General features: G+C 52.0%; 1 protein-coding gene across 1 annotated transcript; it reads left to right on the top strand.

The window, feature by feature from the left end:
• Positions 1 to 2,121: 2,121 nt before the first annotated feature.
• On the top strand, positions 2,122 to 22,702 carry MATN1 (matrilin 1). Its single transcript, XM_036397180.1, has 8 exons — positions 2,122 to 2,209; positions 6,044 to 6,390; positions 11,685 to 11,907; positions 15,886 to 16,011; positions 16,262 to 16,675; positions 18,766 to 18,918; positions 21,151 to 21,231; positions 22,653 to 22,702. Exons 1-8 carry the CDS (start codon positions 2,122 to 2,124, stop codon positions 22,700 to 22,702), a joined length of 1,482 nt encoding a protein of 493 aa, XP_036253073.1.
• Positions 22,703 to 24,290: the final 1,588 nt, after the last annotated feature.

Here is a 24,290-nt window from a genome sequence, read left to right as displayed (position 1 = left end):
CCTGCTGCTCCTTCAGGCACCAGAAGGTCCCAATGAGGTCACCACAAACCTTCTCCTCTCCAGGCTGAGCAACCCCAATCCTGCCACCCCCTCCTCATGGCACAGCTGCTCCATCCTCACCTGCAGCATTTCCTCCTCCTGGCTGAAAATCTGTCAGCTCCAGAGCTGGCTGAAAGCCTGGGACTGATGCTGTGGGAGACAGTGGGGCAATTCCATGCTGATTTTACATGAGAACATTGCCAGATTTTGATATTTTAATTAAAATGTTTAATGTTAAAGAATTAAGAGGGGCCTGGGAGCTTCAGTGAGGACAAGTCCTTCTTTCCCCTCATCAAAGAGCCTTTCTCCCAGGGAGCTCCCAGGCTGCTGAAGAGCTTTTGGAAGAAAGACTCTGGATAAGGGAAGAGAAAGTGTGCTTTGAGGTAAAGGTACTTTGCATGGCCCTGCACTCACACAATGCAGATTAAATGGATGAGGGATCCAAGGATGTGCTGCTGGAAAAGGTGAGCAGAACCCAATCCATGCGAGGAGCAGGGCTTTAATCAAGTGACAGCAGTGTAAAACAGTCGTCAAAAAAACAGGAAAAGATGCACTGCTTTGTGACAAATCCATCATTAGATCTCTCTTCCCCCGCTCCCAAATCTCCCTGCTGCTCCTCCACAAAGGAAATTTCGCCTCATTTGCAGCACCCTCAGCCTTGGAGGCTGATCGAGACTGTTGGGTTTCTGTCAGGAGCTGCATCTCCCTCGTGTGTGCAGAGCTGAACGCTGCACTGCCGGCTCAGTCAAAGCCCGCAGCTGTCTGTCTGTCCGTCCCCAGCCTCTCCTGTTTATCTGCTGTGGGCTGTGGAGCCCTCTCTGCTCACAGGGGCTCAGCCACACAGAGCAGCGCCTGTTCCCTGCAGGAAAATTCTTCTGCATCGCGGATTGTCACCGTGCTCCCAAACCCTCCTCTGCCTTCCTGAGCCTCTCCTCTGCTGCTCTGAGGGCAGCAAAGCCCTTGGTCCCACAGGATGCTGCCCTGGGCTTGGCACAGGGGGACTGAGAGGGGACCGTGTGACGCTGCCGCTGTCCCCTCGCTGGGCTCTGCAGGAGGGAGGACACGAGCCTGGCACCCCCATCCTTCTGCTTTCCTGAGCCCCTGTCCTCTGCTGCTCTGAGCCAAGCCCCTGGTCCCGCAGGATGCTGCCCTGGGCTTGGCACGGGTGGGACTGAGAGAGGACCGTGTGACACTGGCACTGTCCCCTCCCTGGGCTCGGCAGGAGGAAGGACACGAGCCTGGCACCCTGAGCCCTCTGCTTTGCTGTGCCTCTCTCCGCTGCTGCTCTGAGCCTTCCCCCAAGGCAGGGATCCCAAAGGGATCTCCAGCCCTGCCCTTGGCACAGGTGGGGCTGAGAGGGGACCAGTGTGACACTGCTGCTGTCCCCTCGCTGGGCTCTGGCAGGGGAAGGACATGAGCCTGGCACCCCGAGCCCTTCTGCGCCTCTCTCTGCTGCTGCTCTGAGCAGAGCCCCTGGTCCCGCAGGATGCTGTCCTGCCCTTGGCACAGCGGGGACTGAGAGGGGACCGTGTGACACTGGCACTGTCCCCTCCCTGGGCTCTGCCAGGGGAAGGACACGAGCCTGGCACCCTGAGCCCTCTGCTTTGCTGTGCCTCTCTCCGCTGCTGCTCTGAGCAGAGCCCCTGGTCCCGCAGGATGCTGTCCTGCCCTTGGCACAGCGGGGGTTGACAGGGGACCGTGTGACGCCGCCGCTGTCCCCTCGCTGTCCCCCCGGCCCTGTTCCCCTGCCCTGCCGGCGGACAGCCCCTCCCAGGGCTGCTCTCAGTGCTGCCACTGTTCCAGCCCCGCATTCCCCACCTTCTCCCGCTCCCCAGAGCTCCCCGTGCCCTCGGCAGCAATGGAGCCATTGTGGGGGGCTGGGGCCCAGGGGGCAGGGCAGGGCTGGGCATCGCCCCCTCCCCACCCTGCAGCAGCATCTCCTCCTGCTCCTTCTTCCTGCCCCTCTCCCCTCGCTGCCCCCCCCGGCCCCGCCGTGTCAGGGGCTGGCTCGGAGCCTCCGCAGAAGGGCAGGTTAATACTCGGGGCCAGCGCTCTGCCCCGCACTCGCAGCCCGGCTCAGCCATGGCCAGGATTTGCTGTGCCCTGCTGCTCTCGCTGCTGCTGCTCCTGCACAGCCCGGCCGCCTGCGGGGCCCCGCCGCAGCCCCGCGGTGAGTGTGGACCGGGGGCTGGGGGGCTGGGGGCGCTGGGGGTCCCTCTGTGCCTCCGGCCTAACGCTGGGGACGGGGAAGGGGAGGGAATGCCCAGCAAGAGCCAGGGAAGGGCAGGAGCTGTGTCCGCTGTGTCCCCAAGGCAGCGGGACCTGGGGCTGGGATGGCTCCCGTGGGGACAGCACGGGTGGCCCCGGGTCACCCCTTGGCGCTGGAGGAGGCCCAGGTGGGACAAGGGCGCTGCCGTCCCTCCCCTCTCCAGCTCCACAGGTGGAGCAGGAGCTGGCCGGGCACCGGGGTCACCTCCCGAGCACGAGGTCTGGGTCGGGCTGCTGGGAACGGGACTTTCCCTGGACTTCCTTCATCCGATCCTGAGCGAGTCCTGCTCTGTTTGGCTTCCCAGATGGGCAGCCAGGAGCAGGGGAGCTGCCTGCTCTGCAGCTTGCACGGGCTCCAAACCCCAGCCTGGAATGAGTGCCAGCAAGGGCTGGACACCCAGGACAGGGATGGACACCCAGGGCAGGGATGGACACTCAGGGCAGGGATGGACACCTGGGACAGGGATGGACACCCTGGACAGGGATGGACACTCAGGGAAGGGATGGACACCTGGGACAGGGATGGACACCCGGGACAGGGATGGACACCTGGGACAGGGATGGACACTCAGGGAAGGGATGGACACCCAGGACAGGGATGGACACTCAGGGCAGGGATGGATACCCAGGGCAGGGATGGACACCCAGGGCAGGGATGGACACTCAGGGCAGGGATGGACACCCGGGACAGGGATGGACACCCAGGGAAGGGATGGACACCCAGGGTGGGCATGGACACTCAGGGCAGGCATGGACACTCAGGGCAGGGGTGGACACTCAGGGCAGGGATGGACACCTGGGGAAGGGATGGACACCCAGGGAAGGGAGGGTCTGGTCTTCAGGAGAATCTCTGCTCTTCCCCGGGCTCCAGGCAGCCCAGGGATTCCTGGATTTCTCCAGAAATCACTGCAGGAGATGCAAACTCAGCTGCAAAGACAGACTTGTGAGAATTCAAAATGTTTGGACCGTGTGATGATGATGGCTGAGCCACAGCCATGGGCAGCCTGAGCTGTGCAGGTGTGACAGTGACTGCAGAGGCACCTGGGGCTGAGGGAGGGGGATTTCAGATAAACTGAGCTCTTTCTCCACAGGAATTTGGGAAAGGAGGGTTCTATTTGCTGTGCAAAGAGAAACAGAGCAGTGACTGAGCTCAGCCCTGCTGTGAGCAGTCAGCTCTCTAAAATAAACCCTTTTACTTCTGGGTTACTGTGCTCTTCTCCCAGTGCTTTAATGGATATGGCAAAGATGCCCTGAGAGGAATTTTCTGCTAAGTCAGGGCATTAATTCAGCTATTCCTGAATGATTCCTAGTGTGGATATTTGTAAATATAGGGTAAGCTTTTATTTCTGGTTTAATTCCAGTTTGAACTAAACTATGCTGGGTCAAGGTGTCAATCAGAGCAAGTGACTGTCACCCCCTGGAGAGAATGGGCCTGTCCTGCAGACCCTGACTGAGGCTGAAATCCCAAAAATCTCCCACCTGATATCCCTCCTTTACTCTTCTCTTCTCTGAAATAAACTCCACTCTCATAAAAAGAGCTTGAAAATGTTATTTAGGGCCAAATCACAGAGCAGAAATAAATAAAATAGATAGACTTCAAAATTTCTATTGGCTCCAGCTGTTCTTAGGGAAATAAAATAACCTTTCCTGCTTGGTTTGTCACTAAACCCAGGGATGATTCATCAGCACAAAGGGGGAGTTGTGTTTTATTCCTGGAGGAATTAACTGAGCCTTTCCCTGGACCTTCATTTCTCACCTGTAAACTGGGCACCCCTGGAACAGGGATTTCCAATGTTGCAGATGGATCTTCCTGGGAGTTTTCCTTCCTCTGCAATGAATTATGGGGGAAAAATGAAATTCTTCCATATGGGGAAATGTTAGATTGGATTGTAGTGGGAATTAGAGCTCCTGACAAAGTGACCACTGCCTGCTTTGCTCCCACCTTCCCAGACCTTTCTGGGGCAGATTCAGCCTCGATGTCCCTCAGGAAACAAACCTGATTATTTCATTTACAGATCCATCACTGAGCATTTATTTTTATCTGCCTCAAAGACTGAAAGCCCCATTAGATCTCACACTGAGGACCAGCTGTAATATTTATGCCATCATTTGGAGCAGATTTGTTGGCCCAAAAGCTCCCATTTAAAAATCTGTCCACAGAAATCTCCTTTATGACAGGAACTCCCTGGGCCCTGCAGAAATCAAATATTAACAGAGCACTTGACAGAGACAGGCTAAATGAGAAGAAAAAAATTAAAAAGAACAGGATGCCATAGATCTGCTGGGGGAAATGGGGCCATTCATTTAGGAAATCATAAAAAAAATCAGGCTTTTTTTCTATGTCTTGTCACAGCTGAAAATGAAGATGGAAAATGGCATGAAAGCAAGAAATTAAAATAATAATAATAAATATTATTATAATTAAAATAATAATAATAAATAAAAAATAATAAAAACAATTTATTCAGTTTGTTGCATTGCTGATGCCTCCTGATAGCCTCTCCTTTTCACTGTGGGTATTCACGGGGCTGTAGAGATTAATTATCTATTATGAATTATCAATTCTGGGTTGCAGATTTCTCTGTTGTTTCACCCTGACAGATGTGAACCAGCTCTGTGCTGTTACGGGGGTCTATTATTGGTGCCATCACTGTGGAACAGGGCTCTGATTCCTGCTGGGCTGGGAATGTTATCCCTTAACCTGGGAATGTTGTTCCCAATCCCAGGTTTGGGATTGCTGAGTCTTGTGCCTGGTTCTGGTCCCATTCCCTTTGACTGATACCGATAGGGATTGGTTATCCAGGTCTGAGGTGCAGTAATCCCTTTCCAGACGTTTTTGGATGCAGAAATGCAGCTCAGGTTTCAGTCCACAGCTTTATCCTTCCTTCCTTCCTTCCTTCCTTCCTTCCTTCCTTCCTTCCTTCCTTCCTTCCTTCCTTCCTTCCTTCCTTCCTTCCTTCCTTCCTTCCTTCCTTCCTTCCTTCCTTCCTTCCTTCCTTCCTTCCTTCCTTCCTTCCTTCCTTCCTTCCTTCCTTCCTTCCTTCCTTCCTTCCTTCCTTCCTTCCTTCCTTCCTTCCTTCCTTCCTTCCTTCCTTCCTTCCTTCCTTCCTTCCTTCCTTCCTTCCTTCCTTCCTTCCTTCCTTCCTTCCTTCCTTCCTTCCTTCCTTCCTTCCTTCCTTCCTTCCTTCCTTCCTTCCTTCCTTCCTTCCTTCCTTCCTTCCTTCCTTCCTTCCTTCCTTCCTTCCTTCCTTCCTTCCTTCCTTCCTTCCTTCCTTCCTTCCTTCCTTCCTTCCTTCCTTCCTTCCTTCCTTCCTCCCTCCCTCCCTCCCTCCCTCCCTCCCTCCCTCCCTCCCTCCCTCCCTCCCTCTGTTTTTCCCTCCTTCCCTCTCTCTGTGCTGGCATTCCGCACATTTATCCCTCCTTCTCTTTGTGCTGTCCTTGGGGGATGATATTTCCTCAGCTACAAGGGACACACTTGTCCTGAGGTGACAAGGGACACCCTACCCACCACAAGTCGGTGTCAGTCCCCAGGAACTCTGCTTTCCTAAAGGTGCTTCCCTACAAAAACATTAAGAGCATTTAAAATATTCTGTTAAAGCCGTAAAACAGAGAAAGGACCACAACCTGTGGCTCCTCTCTGCCCGGTGCTGCTTTACCAGCACTGATCTCCCCCTCTTGGGACAATTTTCCTTTGACACTTTCCCTTTGATTTCCCCTCTGTCCCTGGCATCCCCAGGCACCCTGTGCAGGACCAAGCCCACGGACCTGGTGTTCATCATCGACAGCTCGCGCAGCGTGCGGCCGCACGAGTTCGAGAAGATCAAGGTGTTCGTGTCGCGCGTCATCGAGGCGCTGGACGTGGGCCCCAACGCCACCCGCGTGGGCATCATCAACTACGCCAGCGCCGTGCGCAGCGAGCTGTCCCTGCAGGGCCCCCAGAGCAAGGCAGCCCTGCTGCAGGCCGTGCGCAGGATCCAGCCCCTCTCCACGGGCACCATGACCGGCCTGGCCATCCAGTTCGCCATCAGCCACGCCTTCAGCACTGCCGAGGGCGCCAGGGGCAGCGCGCCCAACTTCAAAAAGGTAAAAAGGGGCTGGTTCCTCCAGCTCCTTGCTTGGGACTCGTCCTGGAGTGGTTGGGAAAAGCAGAAAGGTGTCTTTTTCTGGGCTTTGGTTGTGTGTAACACCTGAGGGTTGATTGTTGCAGGTGGGAAACCTCTGGGAGGTGCAAACAGGAGGTTTGAAAACCTCCAGGAAGGTTTGAAAACCTCTCAATTCTTCTTGGAAACCTCTGGGGGGTGCAAACGGGAGGTTTGAAAACCTCCAGGAAGTTCACACCTCTCAATTCTTCTTGGAAACTTCTGCGAGGTGCAAACGGGGGGTTTAAAAATCTCCAGGACATTCACATCTCTCAATTCTTCTTGGAAACCTCTGGGAGGTGCAAATCCCTCAATTCTTGGAAACCTCTGAGGGGTTCAAACCTCTCAATTCTTGAAGACCTTTGGGTGGTTCAAACATCTCAACTCTTCTTGGAAATATCTGGGAGGTTGAAACCTCTCAATTCTTGGAAGCCTCTGGGAAGTTCAAACCTCTCAATTCTTGGAAACCTTCAAGAGGTTCAAACCTCTCAATTCTGCTTGGAATCCTCTGGGAAGTTCAAACTTCTAAATTCCTGAAAACTTCTGGGAGCTTCAAATCTCTCAGTTCTTGAAAAATCTGTGGGAGGTTTAAACATCTTAATTCTTCTTGAAGCTCATCTTTGGGGCTTAGTGAAAGAAAATACAAAACTCATTATAAGATAGTCAGTCTTAGTCTCAGTTTTTGTTCTAAATGCAGTCTGACAATTGCACACAGCATTGGCCACTCCTGCAGATTGGAGAGACATTTCCACTGAGCTGTGCATGAAAGTGCTGGGTCCTCATCTCTGGAATCTCTTCCACACCATTCAACATCCCTCTCCTCGTGCCCTCTTTTCCTGCTGCCAGACAGCTCCCCCAAGCCCTGCTGTTCCCTGTCACCTCTGGTTGTGGGGAACAAACTCTCCTGGATTTCCAGGGTCTGCCTGACACCTCCTTTCCTCGACAGCTGGAGGAGCTGGGAGCAGTGAGCTTTGGAATGATTTATCTGAGGCATTTAAAAAAAAGGGGAAAAAAGGAAATAACTTCTTGCTTTTCCCTCCTTCCTTCCCCTCTGGAGCTGATCCAAGAGGCAGAATCACAGGAAGAGGTGGGGAGGGGTCTCTGGAGCTGACCCTGAGCTCCAGTGGGGCTGCCCAGGACCATGCCCGGGGGGTTTTTCAATGTCTGCAAGGTGGAAAACTCCACAACCCTTTGTGTTCTTGGTTCCCTGGTTATTTTTTCACTTTTCCCTTCTGCTCAGGGTGACCCCATCCCCTGCCTGGGAGGAGGAACAGATCGTACAGGGATTTAGGGAGGTGAAGCTTCTAGAAACATCGGACACGGTCTTTGCTCCTTCCCACAGCAGAAATCCAACAAATCCTCGTGCAAATCTGGTTGTCAACATCCCAAAACATCACACGGTGCTTTGCTCTTGCTTTGTACAGCAAATGTCACCCCGGGGCAGGGAAAAGCACAATTTGTTTCTGGAGGAGCTCCGAGAAAAACCTGCTCCCACCTTCCTCACAACCCGCGGGGAGCCCAATTACTTCCACCTTATTTTTTAGGGAAGAACAACAAATAAATTGGCAAATTGCTGAGCAAATCCAGGGCTTTATGCAGCTTCCTGCCTGATTCTCCTTGGAGTGCTGCTGGAACATCACGTTCCCAGGGCATAATGAGCCATCACTCCCTCATTAGCTGGGAAATGCCAGCCTGGGCTGGGGATAGCTGGGAGTGCCCGGTAATGCTCAGGAATGCTCGGGTGTCTGAGATAACCAGGAATAAATTGTATCAGACCACGTGGGATTTCTGTCTGACAGAAGGATGAGGGATCCAGAATGTCAGGAATTCACAGGGAAAGCTGCTGGTTAAATGAGCAAAAGGTTTGACCTTGAAAAGAAAAATTTCTGAATTTTCCCAGGGTAAAACTGAGGATCAGGGCAAAATCCAGCTGTTGGAGGCAGAAGAAGCTTCACCTTTTCATAATTCCCCTCACATGGCTGAGCAGTGCCAGCCTCCCCAGGATCCAGAGGCTGCTCCTTCCCTCCAAGCCTTTCCCAAACCAGGACTCAGCTTTTTCAATGGCAGGGAATTATGGAGATCCTCAGACTGCAAATAATTTGGAGGTAGGTTTGAAAATAATAAGAGTAAAAAAGGGACATTTTTTCACATTGACTCAGGCTGGATGCAGGGAAAATATCTATGGTAGGAATCCTAGGAAAAAACCAGGAATTCCTGATGATTGGGTTAACCAAATGTGATATTAAGAGATATTTTTACACTCTTTCTGTCAGGCTGTAACAGACAGGTGCCCTGGCTTCCTCTCACTGTTACATTCATTTTCTCTGTGGGTTCTCTGATTAATTCCCAATCCCAACTCTGTATCTAGAAGTTTTGTTTTCTCCAACAGCAGAGCAGAAAGCATTGTGAATTTTGAGTCCTTTATGGCAGATTTCCACACAGAAGCATTATGAGGATCTTAGTAACATCCAGTGGTGGACACTGCAGCCCCACACTATCTGGGGTTTATCTGGGCTCAGGCTTATCTGGGCTTAGGTTTAGCTGGCCTTGGACTTAGCTGAAGATGGAGAGGAGCTGATAAAACCTGGAGAATTTCTTGATTTAGGAAGAGAATTGCAGGAGGACACATGGCTGCTGACAGGACCTGCCAGCAGGGTTTGGTCCCTGATTTGATAACACCTCTGATCCCTGATTTGATAACTCCTTATTCCCTGATTTGATAATGCCTCTGCTCCCTGATTTGATAATGCCTCTGCTCCCTGATTTGATAACACCTCTGATCCCTGATTTGATAACTCCTTATTCCCTGATTTGATAATGCCTTGTTCCCTGATTTGATAATGCCTCTGATTCCTGATTTGATAATGCCTCTGCTCCCTGATTTGATAATGCCTCTGATTCCTGATTTGATAATGCCTCTGCTCCCTGATTTGATAATGCCTTGTTCCCTGATTTGATAACACCTCTGATCCCTGATTTGATAACTCCTTATTCCCTGATTTGATAATGCCTCTGCTCCCTGATTTGATAATGCCTCTGATTCCTGATTTGATAATGTCTCTGATCCCTGATTTGATAATGCCTTATTCCCTGGTTTGATAACTCCTTATTCCCTGGTTTGATAATGCCTCTGATTCCTGATTTGATAACTCCCCTCATTCCCTGATTTGGTATCTCCTCTGATCCCTGATTTGATGACTCCTCTGATCCCTGATTTGATATCTCCTCTCATTCCCTGATTTGATAACCCCTCTGATCCCTGATTTGATGGCTCCTGTGATCCCTGATGTGATATCTCCTCTGATCCCTGATTTGATATCTCCTCATTCCCTGATGTGATATCTCCTCATTCCCTGATGTGATATCTCCTCTGATCCCTGATTTGATATCTCCTGTGATCCCTGATGTGATGGCTCCTGTGATCCCTGATGTGATATCTCCTGTGATCCCTGATGTGATATCTCCTGTGATCCCTGATTTGATAACCCCTCTGATCCCTGATGTGATGGCTCCTGTGATCCCTGATGTGATATCTCCTCTGATCCCTGATGTGATATCTCCTCTGATCCCTGATGTGATATCTCCTCTGATCCCTGATTTGATATCTCCTCATTCCCTGATGTGATGGCTCCTGTGGCCCCTGATGTGATATCTCCTGTGATCCCTGATGTGATATCTCCTGTGATCCCTGATTTGATGGCTATCTCTTGTGATCCCTGATGTGACGGCTCCCTGCTCCTGCCAGCCGTGCTCTGGGCTCCCTCCTCCTCTCCCTGCAGCCCCGGGCGGTGCTGCTGGCGCTGCTCAGGCGGAGCAGCCCGGCTGGAGCTGAGGCTGAGCCGAGGGCTCTCTCTCCTGGCAAAAGGCTCCACTGCACGCATGGATCCACTCCCGCCCCAGGAAAACCCCGGCGCTCTTGGGCACATCCACCCCCCACACCTGCCACAGGGGCTGCTTTGCCTTTTTTTTTTTTCTTTTTTTTCTTTTTTTCTTTTTTCTTTTTTTTTTTTTTTTTTTTTTTTTTTTTTTTTTTTTTTTTGCCACGCTAGAAAAGCAAGGTTTGAATTTGTTTAGTTTTTTCCCCCATGGAAGCACCAGTTGCGGAATTATGATGCTCCTGGGAAATTTTAATTGTGCAGCCCTTAGGAAGTGCAAATAAACAGCTGAAATTAGACTGCAAAGCTCCACATTTTTCTTGTTTCTCCTGTTTTTTACAGAGGGGAAGCTCTTTCCCCATTCTGCATTCCAGCCCAAGCCATTCCTTTGGAGTCAGCAGTGGTGTCACAATAAATCAGTTGTAAGGAAAAGTGGCAGGGGCAGAAGAATTGGCAAAGAGCAAGAATTCAGGTCTTGTGACAAAGTCTCTTTCAGAAGAAAAATAAAGAGGAAAAGGAACAAACCAGGAGCAGGACTTTGGGAGGCTTTTAGCTGGTTCAGGGCGCCGTTTAATCCAAGCTGAAATCCAGTTCCCACTTAAACCAGCTGCCACTTTAATGCTGGGGTTAGCAGGGTTGGGGTTTAATCCCTGCTGCTTATTTGGAACAGAGAATCACAAATCCTGGCAGGCCCTGACACGCAGCATGACCTCAGGCCTCTTCCCTCTCTCCCCATGGTTCCAGTTCCATCCTATAAAGGGTTCCATGTTTCCATGGCATTCCTGAGATGCTGTGAAGCCCCACACTCAGCTGGGCTTGTCCTGAGTGTCTCTGAAGATCTTTAGTTTGGCTTGATCTCAAGTTTGGCTATGAACAACATAAATTTTAATTCAGTCTCCTTAGAGGGGGATGCACCAGTTGTCCATTGGTGAAGCCATCACTCCCTGGCATTGTTCCCTTGGTGAAACCACGAATCCTTGGCATTGTCCCTTGGTGAAACCATCAATCCTTGGCATTGTCCCTTGGTGAAGCCATTGATCCCTGGCACTTGTCCCTTAGTGAAACCATCAATCGCTGGCATTGTTCCCTTGGTGAAGCCATTGATCCTTGGCACCTGTCCCTTAGTGAAACCATCAATCCTTGGCAGTTTAACTTTTCAAGCTCAGAAAGAAACTAATTCCACTTCAAAAAACTATGGTTGGTGTGATCTCCAAAGAATGGGAAAAGCTGCTGGGATTCCCTTTTCCCTTAATTTTAGAAATGCAAACCCTCCCCTCCTACCCCGGCCTGTCCCACCAACATTCTGGGAACACAAACCAGGATCCCAGTGCCCAGGCAGGCCGTCCCATCCCTCCCCCTGCAGGTGGCCATCGTGGTGACGGACGGCCGGCCCCAGGACGGGGTGCAGGACGTGTCCGCCCGGGCCAGGGCTGCGGGCATCGAGATCTTCGCCATCGGCGTGGGCAGGGTGGACATGGGCACGCTGAGGCAGATGGCCAGCGAGCCCCTGGACGAGCACGTGGACTATGTGGAGAGCTACAGCGTCATCGAGAAGCTGACCCACAAGTTCCAGGAGGCTTTCTGTGGTGAGTGCTGCTGTGCCCAGCCTGGGGCTGTGGGTCTGCCAGCCAGGAGCTGGGAATGGTTTGGGTGGGAAGGACCTTAAAGCTCTGCAGAGAATCCTGGAATGCTTTGGGCAGGAAGGGATTGGAAAGCTCATCCCATCCCTGCCATGGCAGCCCAAACCTCTCCAACCAGGCCTTGCCAGGCTACAAACCCCCTGTGGCAAATGGCACTGGGGGCACCTGGAACCATGCAGGAAATCATTCTTTCCTTTCCTTTCTCCATTTGCTGCAATGGTTTTTGGTGCTGGTTTCCATCCTGGATTGAGGAATGGGAATGCCAGAGTGGTTTGGGTGGGAAGGGATCTTCAATGCCAGCTCATTGCAGCCCAGGGCCACCTCCCACTGTGCCAGGTGCTGCCAGCCCCAATGTCCAGCCTGGCCTTGGGCACTGCCAGGGCTCCAGGGGCAGCCACAGCTGCTCTGGCAATTCCAGCCCAGCCCCTGCCCACCCTGCCAGGGAACAATTCCCAAGATCCCATCCAGCCCTGCCCTCTGCCACTGGCAGCCATTCCCTGCCTCCTGTCCCTCCATCCTTGGCCCCAGTCCCTCTGCAGCTCTCCTGGAGCCCCTTCAAGCCCTGCAAGGGCTCTGAGCTCTCCCTGGAGCCTTCTCCCTGTGCCAGGGCCTGCCCACCCTCACAGGGATGGATTCCTTCCCAGTATCCCATCTGACCCTGCCCTCTGCCACTGGCAGCCATTCCCTGGCTCCTGTCCCTCCAGACCCTTTTCCAAAGTCCTCCTCCAGCCTTTCCCATGGAAGCTGTACCTGTGGCCACCCTTCACCCCTCTGCTTCCTTGCTCCAAGCCCTGCATGTTCAGAGCCCTGTGGGAATCAGGGGCTCTTTGAAGTTGCCTTTCCAGAACTGCAGGGTTTTGTCCAGGGGATTTCAGGTTTTGGTTAAAGAAATCTCCAGATTTCACTGGCACTGGAGAGTTTGTAAACACGGTCCACACACTCCTGGAGGCACTGGAAAGCAACTTGGAAAAGAGGATTTCAGCACACTCTAATCCTACCCCTTTTGGGGCAGTGGAGAGAAATTGTTTTGTAATTCCCCCCGCCAGCATTGCCTCCAGAATTCCCAGTTCAGCTGGGATGGTCCCAGGTCCTGTCAGAGGCTGAGCTGCCTTTGCCTGATGCTGCTTTTGGGGTTGGGAGCCTTGTGGGGCAGGAATCTCTCCTGGCTGGAGCAGGATCTGATTCCTGTCTGCACAGCACATCAAAGGAGCTTGAGCATCCTAAAAACACCATCCTAAAACCACCATCCTATGAAAACACCATCCTAAAACCATCATCCTATAAAAACAGCATCCTAAAACCACCATCCTATGAAAACAGCATCCTACAAACAGCATCCTATAAAAACAGCATCCTCCAAACAGCACCCTATAAAAACACCATCTTATAAAACCACCATCCTCCAAACCCAATCCTTCAAACTCCATCCTACAAAACAGCATCCTCCAAACACCACCCTACAAACACCACCCTGCAAACACCACCCTACAAATGCAGCTTTGCTCCTACAGGAGCTGCTGAAGGACAGGGAATGCTTTATTGCTTCCAAATGTGCCACAAGGCAGCAGGAATGGGCCATAAATTCCCATTTTCTGTCAGCAGGAGAGGCCCAGGGGCCTTTCCCTGGAAGGAAAAACCCGTGGCAACACTTCCTGAAAGGTGTGATCCACCTGGAACTCCAAACACACTCGCCTGGGCCTGGAGATCTCCCAGTTTCTGACAGGTGTAAAATCTCCTGGTCCAGCTCCCAGGCTGAAAGTGATGAAGGGGAGCAGCTTTTTGTCATGGAAATTTGGCTCCTCTGTGGAAAGGAGGGAAATTTCAGCTACAGAGTGAGCTGTGGATTATCCTCAGGTGATAGCACAGAATGAGTCAGGTATTATCAGGTGTCACTGCAGCAGCAGCTCATGGCAGAGGGAACAAACACCTCAGACAAAGGGAGGGAGAGAGACAGAATTTGAGGAGTGGAATCCAGGCCATGAATATTTGTGGAGTTTGTATTGGCTGCCCTGGGATTGGGAGGCAGCAGCGGTGCCAAGGCCTCACCCCATGATTTGAAATTGTGGGGAAAAATCCTTTCTGTGCCTCCCTGTGCAGATGGCAAAGCTCTGCCCATGGGAAAGCCCTGGGAGTGAGGGAAGCCCTCGGGGCTGCTGCAGGGAGCAGAGGACAGCCCTGGGGAATGCCCAAGTCCCTGTTGCCCTGCTCTGCATGTGCAGCTGCCCTAAACCACCCCAGGGATGGACCCAGACCCCCTGCTCGGGCACAGCACAGGATCTGTGGGACTGACTGCGGGGAAAAGTGCTTCCCACAGTGCCCAGCAAACCCATGGGGAAACGGGGAACCCTTGGTGCTCCAGCCTGTGCTGAGATTCACCAGGGCACTGAACCACAGGCAGCTCCAGGGGCACTGAAATTCCCAATGATCTGGGCTGGAACAATCTACCAGTGCTGGCACAGCCACGGGAAGTGGAAAGGCCAAAAAAATGTACAGAATATGAGTAGAGCAGAACACAAATGGCTCAAAATAACAAACCTGAACTCAGAAAGACTCACTCCACCTCCCATCCGTTCACTCCAGCCCAGGGCCTGGATTTCTGCACATTTTCCCTGGCATTTGTAGCTGAATTTGCCTCCCCAGCCCTGTTTGCTCTGGAGTTTGTTTGCCATCCTCGGTGTGACAGCGCTGTCACCCCCAGCGCCGCTGGCTCCCGGTGCTGCCACTCAGGGCTGCTTGCTCAGCATCCCAGGAGCCACAGCCAGGCCAGGAGGGGCAGCAGGAGGGTTTGGAGAGCAGGGATCTGAGAGCTGCACATGCAGGGAGAGCTCTGAGGTGAATCCCAGGTGTGTTCACACAAGAATGCTGGCCAGGAAGGGCAGCTGAGCTCCCTGCTCAGGATTGCACTGCAGAGCTGCAAAAATTGGGCACTGGCCAGCCTGGAGGGCAGCTGGCACCCAAACCTCACCCAGGAGCTTTGCAGAGTGAGGTGTGCTGTGATTTGCCCCACACCCAGCTGGGTTTGCCCTCAGGGAAGATTTCCAGTCCTGGCTGTGCCTTGGAGCAGGGAGACTCATGGATATTTCTTCCTTGTCTTTGTGCCTGTCTTGGTTTGAACAGCCAGGTGTCTGCTGAGGAAGGCAGGAGCCTCCCCTGAAATGGAAAATGCAAACCCCATCCTTCTGAATTATTATAAATTTGAAATTAAGGGGCTCTCAGGCAGAGATATGGGAATAGGAATAACAGTTCTGTACTAGGAAAAAAATAAAATAAAATACAAATGCAGTAATACAAACCAACCGTGGCAGAGTGAGAGCAGGCCCTGGCACGCTGTGGGTCAGGGGGTGGCACAGCCCCATCCCATGGGGGCTCAGCCCTCCTGCAGTGCCAGCTGTGGCTCTGCTGGAGCAGGGATCCTGCACAAGGGGGGAGTTTTCCTCTGCAGCTCCAGGGCTGCTGCAGATGGGCCTGGGCTCCCTCTGGCCATGCAGGGCAGCAGAAGCTGCTCCTCTGGCAATGCCCTGGGCAAAGGCTGCTGTGCTGTGCCAGGCTCACATTGGATCCAGGTAGGAATGCTTGGCTCCTGCCCTGGGCGCAGCATCTCCCCATGGGATGCTGGAATTGGATCAGCCCTGCAGGGACACTCAGTGGCCATGGACAGCAGAGATCTCCTGCAGGGAGGATTGGCTGGGGGAGAGATCAAGAAAACTGCCCCAAGAACAGCAGAGAACTGCCCAGCTCTGACACATGGGGACAGGACACACAGCCCCATTTCCAGCCTCAGACTCTGCCTCAGGCACTGTCCAGGCTCAATGAGCTGTGTCCCACTGCCAAGCAGATTTAGTTATGGGGCAAATGTGGGGCTGTGCAGAGCTGGGTGTGGGTGGGGAGGCCCCTGCTTGAAGCCACCCCCTCCTCTCCTTGCAGTGGTGTCTGACCTGTGTGCCACGGGGGACCACGACTGTGAGCAGGTGTGTGTCAGCACCCCCGGGGCCTACAGGTGTGCCTGCAGGGATGGCTTCAGCCTCAACGGCGACGGCAAGACCTGCACCGGTACGTGAGGGGTCCCTGAGGGGACTGTGGTGACAGCGCTGGGATGTTCTGCTCAGGGAAGGCAGAAAGGGAAACCCTTCTCTTAGAAGCCAGAATCACTTTTAAACCATTGTTGTGCTCTCCTGTTGGGTTTTCATTGATTAACCCCATTTCCTCAGCAATAAATGGCATTAGGGTTCTATTTTCCTACATGATTTATTTAGGTCTTTGCTGCTGTTTTCTTCTGCCCTCTTCTTGTCTTTTCCCTCAGCTTGCAATGGTGGCTTGGGGTCTGCTCTGGATCTTGTGTTCCTCATCGATGGTTCCAAGAGTGTGAGGCCTGAGAACTTTGAGCTGGTGAAGAAATTCATCAACCAGATCGTGGATTCGCTGGAGGTGTCGGACAAACAGGCCCAGGTGGGGCTGGTGCAGTACTCCAGCTCCGTCCGGCAGGAGTTCCCCCTGGGGCAGTTCAAGAGCAAGAAGGACATCAAAGCAGCAGTGAAGAAAATGTCCTACATGGAGAAGGGGACCATGACAGGCCAGGCTCTCAAGTACCTCGTTGACAGCTCCTTCTCTGTCATCAACGGAGCCCGGCCCGCCGTCCCCAAGGTGGGGATTGTCTTCACCGATGGGCGCTCACAGGATTATATCTCAGATGCTGCCAAGAAAGCCAAGGACTCAGGTAGGGCTCCTCAACTCCCTGGGCTTCTTTCTCCCTTGGCCCAGGCTGGACTTTTTCCCTGGATCTGTCTCTTAGGATGTACACAGGTTATACTGAGTAACTCTGGGGAGATATTCCCTGGCTATCCTTGCTCACAGACAGCCTGGAACACCTCAGTCTGGGTGTCAGGTGCACCTTGATTTGCCAAGAGCTGGTTTTAATTCCCCTCTGTGTCTTTAGAGGAGTTTCTGCTGGCCAGGGTGGAGTTTGGGATGGACAGGATGGACATCCCCTTGGGATGGGATGGACAGGGTGGAGTTCCTTCCCTTGGGATGGGATGGGATGGGATGGGATGGGATGGGATGGGATGGGATGGGATGGGATGGGATGGACAGGGTAAAATTCTACTCCCTGGAATGGGATGGACAGGGTGGAGTTTTACCCTGTGGAATGGGATGCACCCAGGTCTAATTGCTCCACACAAATGTGGAAGGAAGCTGCAGGGGGAATTTGGAATTAGGAGGTTTCAGCACCTTTAGGGTTGGACAGGGCTTGGAGCAACCTGGGATGGTGGAAGATGGTGGAGCAAGAGGAGTTTAAGGCCCCTCCTAACCTGGCCCTTATCCACTCTGGGATTTGTCTGGGGTTGGTCAGGAAGCCCAGCCCAGCACCAGAGGCACACGGGGGCAAACACAACCAACCCCAGGATTTGTAGGGCCAAGTGGGGCTTGGCTGCGTCAGCCTCAAGGCCTGGAAAAGGCAGAGAAAAAGCAACAAAACAATAACAAAGCCCAGACACGGGTTAAGAAGAAACCCCAGGCACATTAACAAGGAACTTTCCTCAGCTGCTGTTGTAGGAAAAACACTCAGTGGCCACACACTGATGGATTCCTGTGCCTGAGCCCCACGAAATATTAATGCCTCGAGAGCTGCCCTTCTGCTGAGCTGCTGAGCACGTTCCCAGGCTCTGACACCCCTGTGTTAAATGGATCCAGCCCCTGGGAATTCACTCAGGAATTGCTGAATCTTTCCCTTCCTTTTAACTTCACTCTCCACCACTAGATGGGACTCGGGGCCAGCACATAACCAGAAAGGTCAGGGAGCTCGTGAAAAACCAATGTTTACAAGGCACTCTGACATCTTATGGGGCTGTTCAGCTCTTATAAAACAAAAGGTTCTTATAAAGTGTATTTATAGAATTTATTCCTCCCTGGTGATAAAACTTTGTGCCTTGTCTCTCTCTCTCCTCTCTTGTCCCTGCAAGGAAATCTCTTATCTGTCCATGAGTTATTGCTGTGGGATAAACAAGTGCTTAAAATGAGACTGCAAAATTGTTCAGTGAGCTGAGCCTCGGAAAAACAACACATATTGGATATATCCAGAGAAAGAAAAGCACAAAGGGGAGCAGGGAAACATTTCCAGTGCCTGGGCATGGACAAGTAGAGACAAGTATTTCAAATCAGGGCTAATTAATACCTCCCAAAATGGGAAAATTGCATTTCAGTTCAATAGAAAAAGGTTTAAAGCAGATCAATCTCCTGACAGAGCAGGACAAGTTGTGAACTCCCAGTGGGGGCTGCAGTTTTGGACAGAGACTCAGCTCAGATCAGCTCCACTGCAGGGGGACTGTGCCACTCAGGGGCTCCTTAACAGGGGTTGATTAACAGTGGCTGAGCTGTTCTGGAAACTCCCACAGGTCCCTTTTGCTACATTATCACTTCCACAGCAATGGGATGATGTTACCATCACCTGCCCTTTCTTGCATCTCCCAAACCTCGCTCTTGTTGTCATTGGCTGGGAAATTCTACTTAAACTCTGCCTGCAAAAATATTTTGGCCCCTGTTTGACCTGGATGAAAGGAGCAACTCCAAAACCTTGTTCTTGTGGCCTCAGTGCCCATGGTCTGGTAAATTTTAATAAAATCTCTGCCTGTGAAATTATTTTTGGCCTGTTTAACCTGGCTGAAAGAAGTCTGCAATGGTGGGGGTGGAGGGGGTGATTCTCAGTGAGGATCTGGAGCTGTGTAGGGTCTGGGGCCTCAGGGGATGCCCAGCCTGGCAGGGTGGCCCCGTGCCAGCTCCGTGGTGCTCACAGGGTCCCGTTCCTGGCAGGATTTCGGATGTTTGCCGTGGGAGTGGGCAATGCTGTGGAGGATGAGCTGAGGGAGATCGCCTCAGAACCCGTGGCTGAGCATTATTTCTACACTGCCGACTTCAGGACCATCAGCAAGATTGGGAAGAAGCTGCAGATGAAGATCTGTGTTGGTGAGAGGGGACTGGGGTTCAGCCACAGCATCTGAAGGGTGGAGCAGAGGGGGGAAAATGCCCCTCCAGAAACCCCAGGTGAAGATCTGTGCTGTGGGAGGGGACTGGGATGGAGGGGTTTGGTCCCAGTGTTTGAAGGCTGGAGTGGAGAGGTGAAAACGCCCTTGGGGAAGCTGCAGATCATCAGTCTGTGTTGGTGAGAGGGGATTGGGATGGAGCAGAGGGATGAAAATGCCCTTGGAGAAACTGCAGATGGAGATCTGTGCTGGTGAGAGGCATTGGGGATGGAGGGGTTCAGTCAAGGCTGGAGTGGAGGGATGGAAATGGCCTTGGAGAAGCTGCAGATCCTCGATCTGTGCTGGTGAGAGAGGACTGGTGTGAAAAATGATCCTCACTTCCAAAAATGTAAAAGGTTTATTAAAACCTTATCAGAAACACAGGACCATCAGCAAGACTGAATAGAGACAGCAGACTGAACATCAACAGCAGACTGAATAGAGAAAACATCACAGCACCAGGAGCAGAGGATGTTCCCACCATGTGCTCACCCACACCATGGAGATTTCACCTTTTAACCCTTTGCTCCCCAAAGTTCTGTCCATGGACTCCTCCTTCCCTGCCCAGGGTGGAGATCCCTGCCTGACACCTGGAGTGGGGGGCAGCTGTTGCCATGGTAACGAGTGACCCTCCCAAATGTCCCAAACCCAGGGCACCCCTGAGAACAGCACAGGGGGGTAAAACACAACTATAAATCTATAAAACTGCTCCTGACAGAGATCCAGGATATTTGCCTTTAATTGTGAGAGTCAGCCATGGCATTGCTCATCTGTCACAGCTGGGATGGAGGGGTTCAGTCAGTGTTCAAGGCTGGACTGGAGGGGTGGAAATGCCCCTGGAGAAGCTGCAGCTGAAGTTCTGTGCTGGTGGGAGGGGGATTGGGGATGGAGGGGTTCAGTCACAGCATTTGTTGTGATGCCCTTTTAGGTGGATGTGATAAAAATCTCCTGTTCCCAGTGTGTGGAGCTGGCAGAACACACGGGAGCATCAGGAGACATTGATATTTTGGGTGGTTACCTGAGGCAAAGCAATCGCCACACCTCAGCCACATCCCCCTCTCCCAAATCCCCTGCTCCTTCCTTTCTCCTGCACCTTTCTGCCCTTCTTTTTCTTCAGAAATGATGAATTTGTCTCCAGGTTCCTTAAGATGGGATTTCCTTTCCTCCTGGAGAAGTTGGAGGGGGATAATCCCTGTGTCTGCAGAGCCAGGATTGCAAGGCAGAGACTCTTTGACAAGTCTCATCAAGAAATTAGGATCAATCCAAGAACAAAGGATGGGATCAATATGAAACCCCCAACAAATTGTACTTTAAAATCGTTCAAATACACTTAAGCTTCAGCCTTCAAAAAAAAGAAGCAAATTTCAGAAAAACTGTTTGTTTGTAAAATATCAATTTGGGTAAATATGTTTACATTTGAGTATTAGAAATAAAACGAAGGCTAGGAGATAGTTGCATTTTTTTTCATTCCCAGTACCAGCTTGTATTTCTCAACAGCTGCCTTAAAATCTTCTGTTAATCTCCAGCTTTAGGTTACACCTGGCTGGTTTAAACCTGTTGAGTTTTGGTATAAGTGATTAATTTCCTTTAAAAATTCTGTCTTTTATTTACTCCTCTTTTGCTCAGCTCAGAGTGGCCTTGTAACCCCTCCCTTTCTTTCCCAGGCATTTTTTTCCTCCTGTTCCAGTCTGAGTTAATTTTCCTTGAAGAACAGATGTAAATTAGTGACATAAATTAGCAAAGTGATTAACGCTCATGGTTCCACCCCCTCAAGGAGTGGAGTTACTGAAGCAAAGCTCAAACCACTCTTGATGGCAGCAGTGCCTCCAGTTTTTACTGGATCTTGTTGGGGAGACAGAGGTTGGTTTTATTTGGTCAGACTCCAATTTTAGGGCAAACGTGAAGCATCAGGAGCAGAGCTCAGTGGGTTTCCAGAGAGATGGAAACCCAGGAAAGGCTTCCCATGGCTGGAATAACAGAAAAATGTGACATTCTCTGTTCATCTGAGGTTAAAGCCAGAAGAGATCAATCAGATAATTCGAAATAATTATATTTTGATTTCCTTCCCGTTTCTGACATAGAAAACAAGAATTGTGCTGTTTCACTGGACGCAGGGATTTTGATTAAATCCATTTTTTTTTTGTGCCACTCATCCTCTTGCTGTTGTGACCCACAGAGGAAGATCCGTGTGAGTGCAAGTCCATCGTGAAGTTCCAGACCAAAGTAGAAGAGCTCATCAATTCCTTGCAGCAGAAACATATCCTTTGGAAGCTTGGCCAGGACTGGGTGGATTGGGCTGGCAATCCAGAGGGACCACGGGGAAGCTTCAGGAAGGTGGGAATGAGGCACCTGGGGGTCAAATGTGGCACTGAGAGCTCCAGGCTGGTGACAAGGTAGGGGATGGTTGAAAGTTGGATTTGATGGCCCTGGAGGGCTTTTCCAAGCTTTTCCAAGCTCTGGGATTCTGGGATTGTGGGGAGATGGGTCCTGAGGCAGCTGGAATGGGAGGCAGGGGGTTCCTTTAGAGCAAACATCCAACACTGCCCAAATTCTTCATGGTCTGCAGGGACAGAGGGACATCAGAACACCTCAGACTGTAGGAGGGTGGTGTGGATAATCCAGAGGGACACATACACCCATCCCAGGTTGTCCCAGCTGGCCAAAACTCAGTGCTGGGAGATAAATCCTGATGGGACTGTTCCCTGGAAGCAGCTCCAGCCAGGTGAGCTGGATCCCATCAGATCCCACCTGGTGGGACTGAGTTCTGCCATGCTGGGCCTTTCCCTAAGTGGCAGAAAGAGAAAAAAATCCACCAAAAACTTGTGAGTAGGATTAAAACTTTTGAAAAACAGAACTCATGGAGCCTCAGGGTGGCTCACAAGGGCAGGGGAGATGTCTCACCACTGAGGATCAGGAGAGGATCTAATTTTAAAAGGAACATTCTGATTTCTTCCCACATTTCTGGGCCCTGCTGTGGCGCAGCTCTGTTCCCCCTCCCAGCAGTGAGATCCGGGTGAGATCTGTGACCTGTGTGGTGCAGAGGTCAGGGGAAGTCACAGCTCCCACCTGGTGGGTGGCTCTCCCAGGCACATCATCAACAGGAATTAGTGAGAAGAGCAGAAAATTGCTTTGGCACGCCAGGAAAAGCTCCTGCTCCTCTCCTCAGGGTCAGGGGCTCTGTCAGCCCCTCCTTTCCCTCCTCCTCTGGGAGTGAGCCCGTGGCAGTGGGAGGATGTGTGAGCACAGGCAGCTCCTCCTGCAGGGAGCTCCACCAGCCTGAGAGCTCTGGGAGCGCCAGAGGGGACGGGCACAGATCCCATCCTTACCCCAGCCTGGGACTGGGGAATTATTGAGTGGTTTGGGTGGAAAGGGCCTTAAAATTCCTCCCATCCCACCCCTGCCCCGCCAGGGCCACCTCCCACTGTGCCAGGTGCTGCCAGCCCCAATGTCCAGCCTGGCCTTGGGCACTGCCAGGGCTCCAGGGGCAGCCCCAGCTGCTCTGGCAATTCCAGCCCAGCCCCTGCCCACCCTGCCAGGGAACAATTCCTCCCCCAAATCCCATCTAAATCTCTCCTCTTTTAGTTCAAACCTTGGCCCATCACTCTGTGCCCACATAAAAAGTCTCCCTACCAACAATCCCAGAAAAATTGCTGCTTTTCCTCCTTAACTCCTCCTCACTGGAAGCTGTGGCCAAAAGAATTGAAGCCCTGGAGAACAAGATCATCTAAAACCCCACTCCAGCAGTTTTTCACCTCCTTCCCAAAGTAACAGAACCAGAACTGCTCCATTTTTCAGGGAGGGCAGCTCAGCCCCAGGGCTCTGGGCAGCTTTTATTAAGGTCTAGGCTACCTGCATTTGTTTAAAAGGAAGAATTATTACAGTAGAGCAGACTTTGTATAAAGGGCAGAGCACAGGATGTGACTGAGAGTTAGACCAGGCTCGAGTTTGCTGCATCCTATAGAGTGCATATATTCAAAGAAAAAAAACCTTGAAAGATTTTTTATTTAAAGCTTAATATATATACAGTGTGTTACTGAGTACTTGATGATGAGTTCTGTGAATCCTCTGCTGCAGCTTTTGTTTCTATGCATGAGATAATTTAATTTAAAAGTCAGAGTGACTTAGACTCACCCTCAGCTGCCGGGTGTAAAGGCCAAGGCTGAGCTCCTGGTGGTTGTCAGTAATTAGGTGAGGTTTAGTCCTGACCCTGAGCGTGCTCTGCAGGCAGGCTGGGCCAGGCTGCTCCTGCCTGGGCTCCTCCTGAGCTGTGGAACTGCAATGGGAAAAGCCTTCCCAGCAGGGAATGGTGGCAGTGTCCCAGTGCCTGGGCTGAGCCTGCTCTGGGTGACGTGCAGGGGACCCTCTGTGGCCCTGAGTGCCACCAGCCAGGAGATTCCCCTGCTCTGGGTGACCCTGACAAGGCTCAGGGACCCTGTGTGACTCTGCCACCAGCCAGATGTGCCCTGCTGTGTCCCCACACCCTCAGCTGGAGCTCCAAGCCATTCCCCAGCCCGGGAATGCTGCTGGAGCTGCCCTGGCATTAGAGCCTCGGTCCCTGCACCCTCCCAGGCTCAGCCCAGACCCTGCAGACTCTGCTGCTCCTGGATTCCCTGGCAATGTGGGCTGGGAGCACCTCAGGCTGCCTGTCCCTGCAGCTGTACCTGGCCATGGATCCCCACGGATGCCTTGGGGGAGGTTTATGGGGTTTATGGGTTTCTTTATGGGGTTTTATTTTTTGTATCAAAATATTTATACTTAAGACTATGTGAGAAAAGCTTTTTGGGGTGACTTGGCCTGTTGAAGTGTCACCAGAGCAGATGTGTTTTGGGTTTGGGGGAATATTAAAAGTTTGCTGGAAATTTGGGAAGCCAGTGTCATCCTTTGTGTGAGTGCTGAGGAGGTTGCCTCACAACAGCACCTCCCCAAAGGCTCATTAGTATTGATAATTTTACCAATATTGGGGACGGGACGTGCCTTGGCTTGTCTGGCCCTGCTGCTGAACCAAACAGCAGCACTGTGGTGTTTCACCCCAGGGACACTTTTGCCTGGCTGGGTGTGTGGTGTTTCACCCCACAGACACTTTTGCCTGGCTGGGTGTGTGGTGTTTCACCCCACAGACACTTTTGCCTGCCTGGGTGCTGCAGTTGGCACGTGGGGACAAGTCCAGGCCTGCAGGAGCTCTGGTGGTGCTGGGATGGAGCTTCCCCCCATAACAGGGGCTGCTCCTGGGGTTTCCCTCTGGCAGAGAAGCTTTAAGGGGATGGTGAAGGAAAGGAGTCGGTTCTGATGGAGGGTGTGGATCCAGAGCTTTATTCT

This window comes from Molothrus ater, chromosome 24 (assembly GCF_012460135.2).
Source record: "Molothrus ater isolate BHLD 08-10-18 breed brown headed cowbird chromosome 24, BPBGC_Mater_1.1, whole genome shotgun sequence".
Lineage (NCBI taxonomy): Eukaryota > Metazoa > Chordata > Aves > Passeriformes > Icteridae > Molothrus > Molothrus ater.
The sequence above is the reverse complement of the archived record's forward strand: the minus strand, read 5'-3'. Positions and strand labels throughout refer to the sequence as shown.

Excerpts from the sequence above, each read along its gene's own strand:
- MATN1 (XM_036397180.1), top strand. The coding sequence starts at position 2,122 with ATGGCCAGGATTTGCTGTGCCCTGCTGCTCTCGCTGCTGCTGCTCCTG. Across the intron at positions 6,391-11,684 it reads GCGCGCCCAACTTCAAAAAG|GTGGCCATCGTGGTGACGGA; the intron begins GTAAAAAGGGGC and ends CTCCCCCTGCAG. Across the intron at positions 11,908-15,885 it reads GTTCCAGGAGGCTTTCTGTG|TGGTGTCTGACCTGTGTGCC; the intron begins GTGAGTGCTGCT and ends CTCTCCTTGCAG.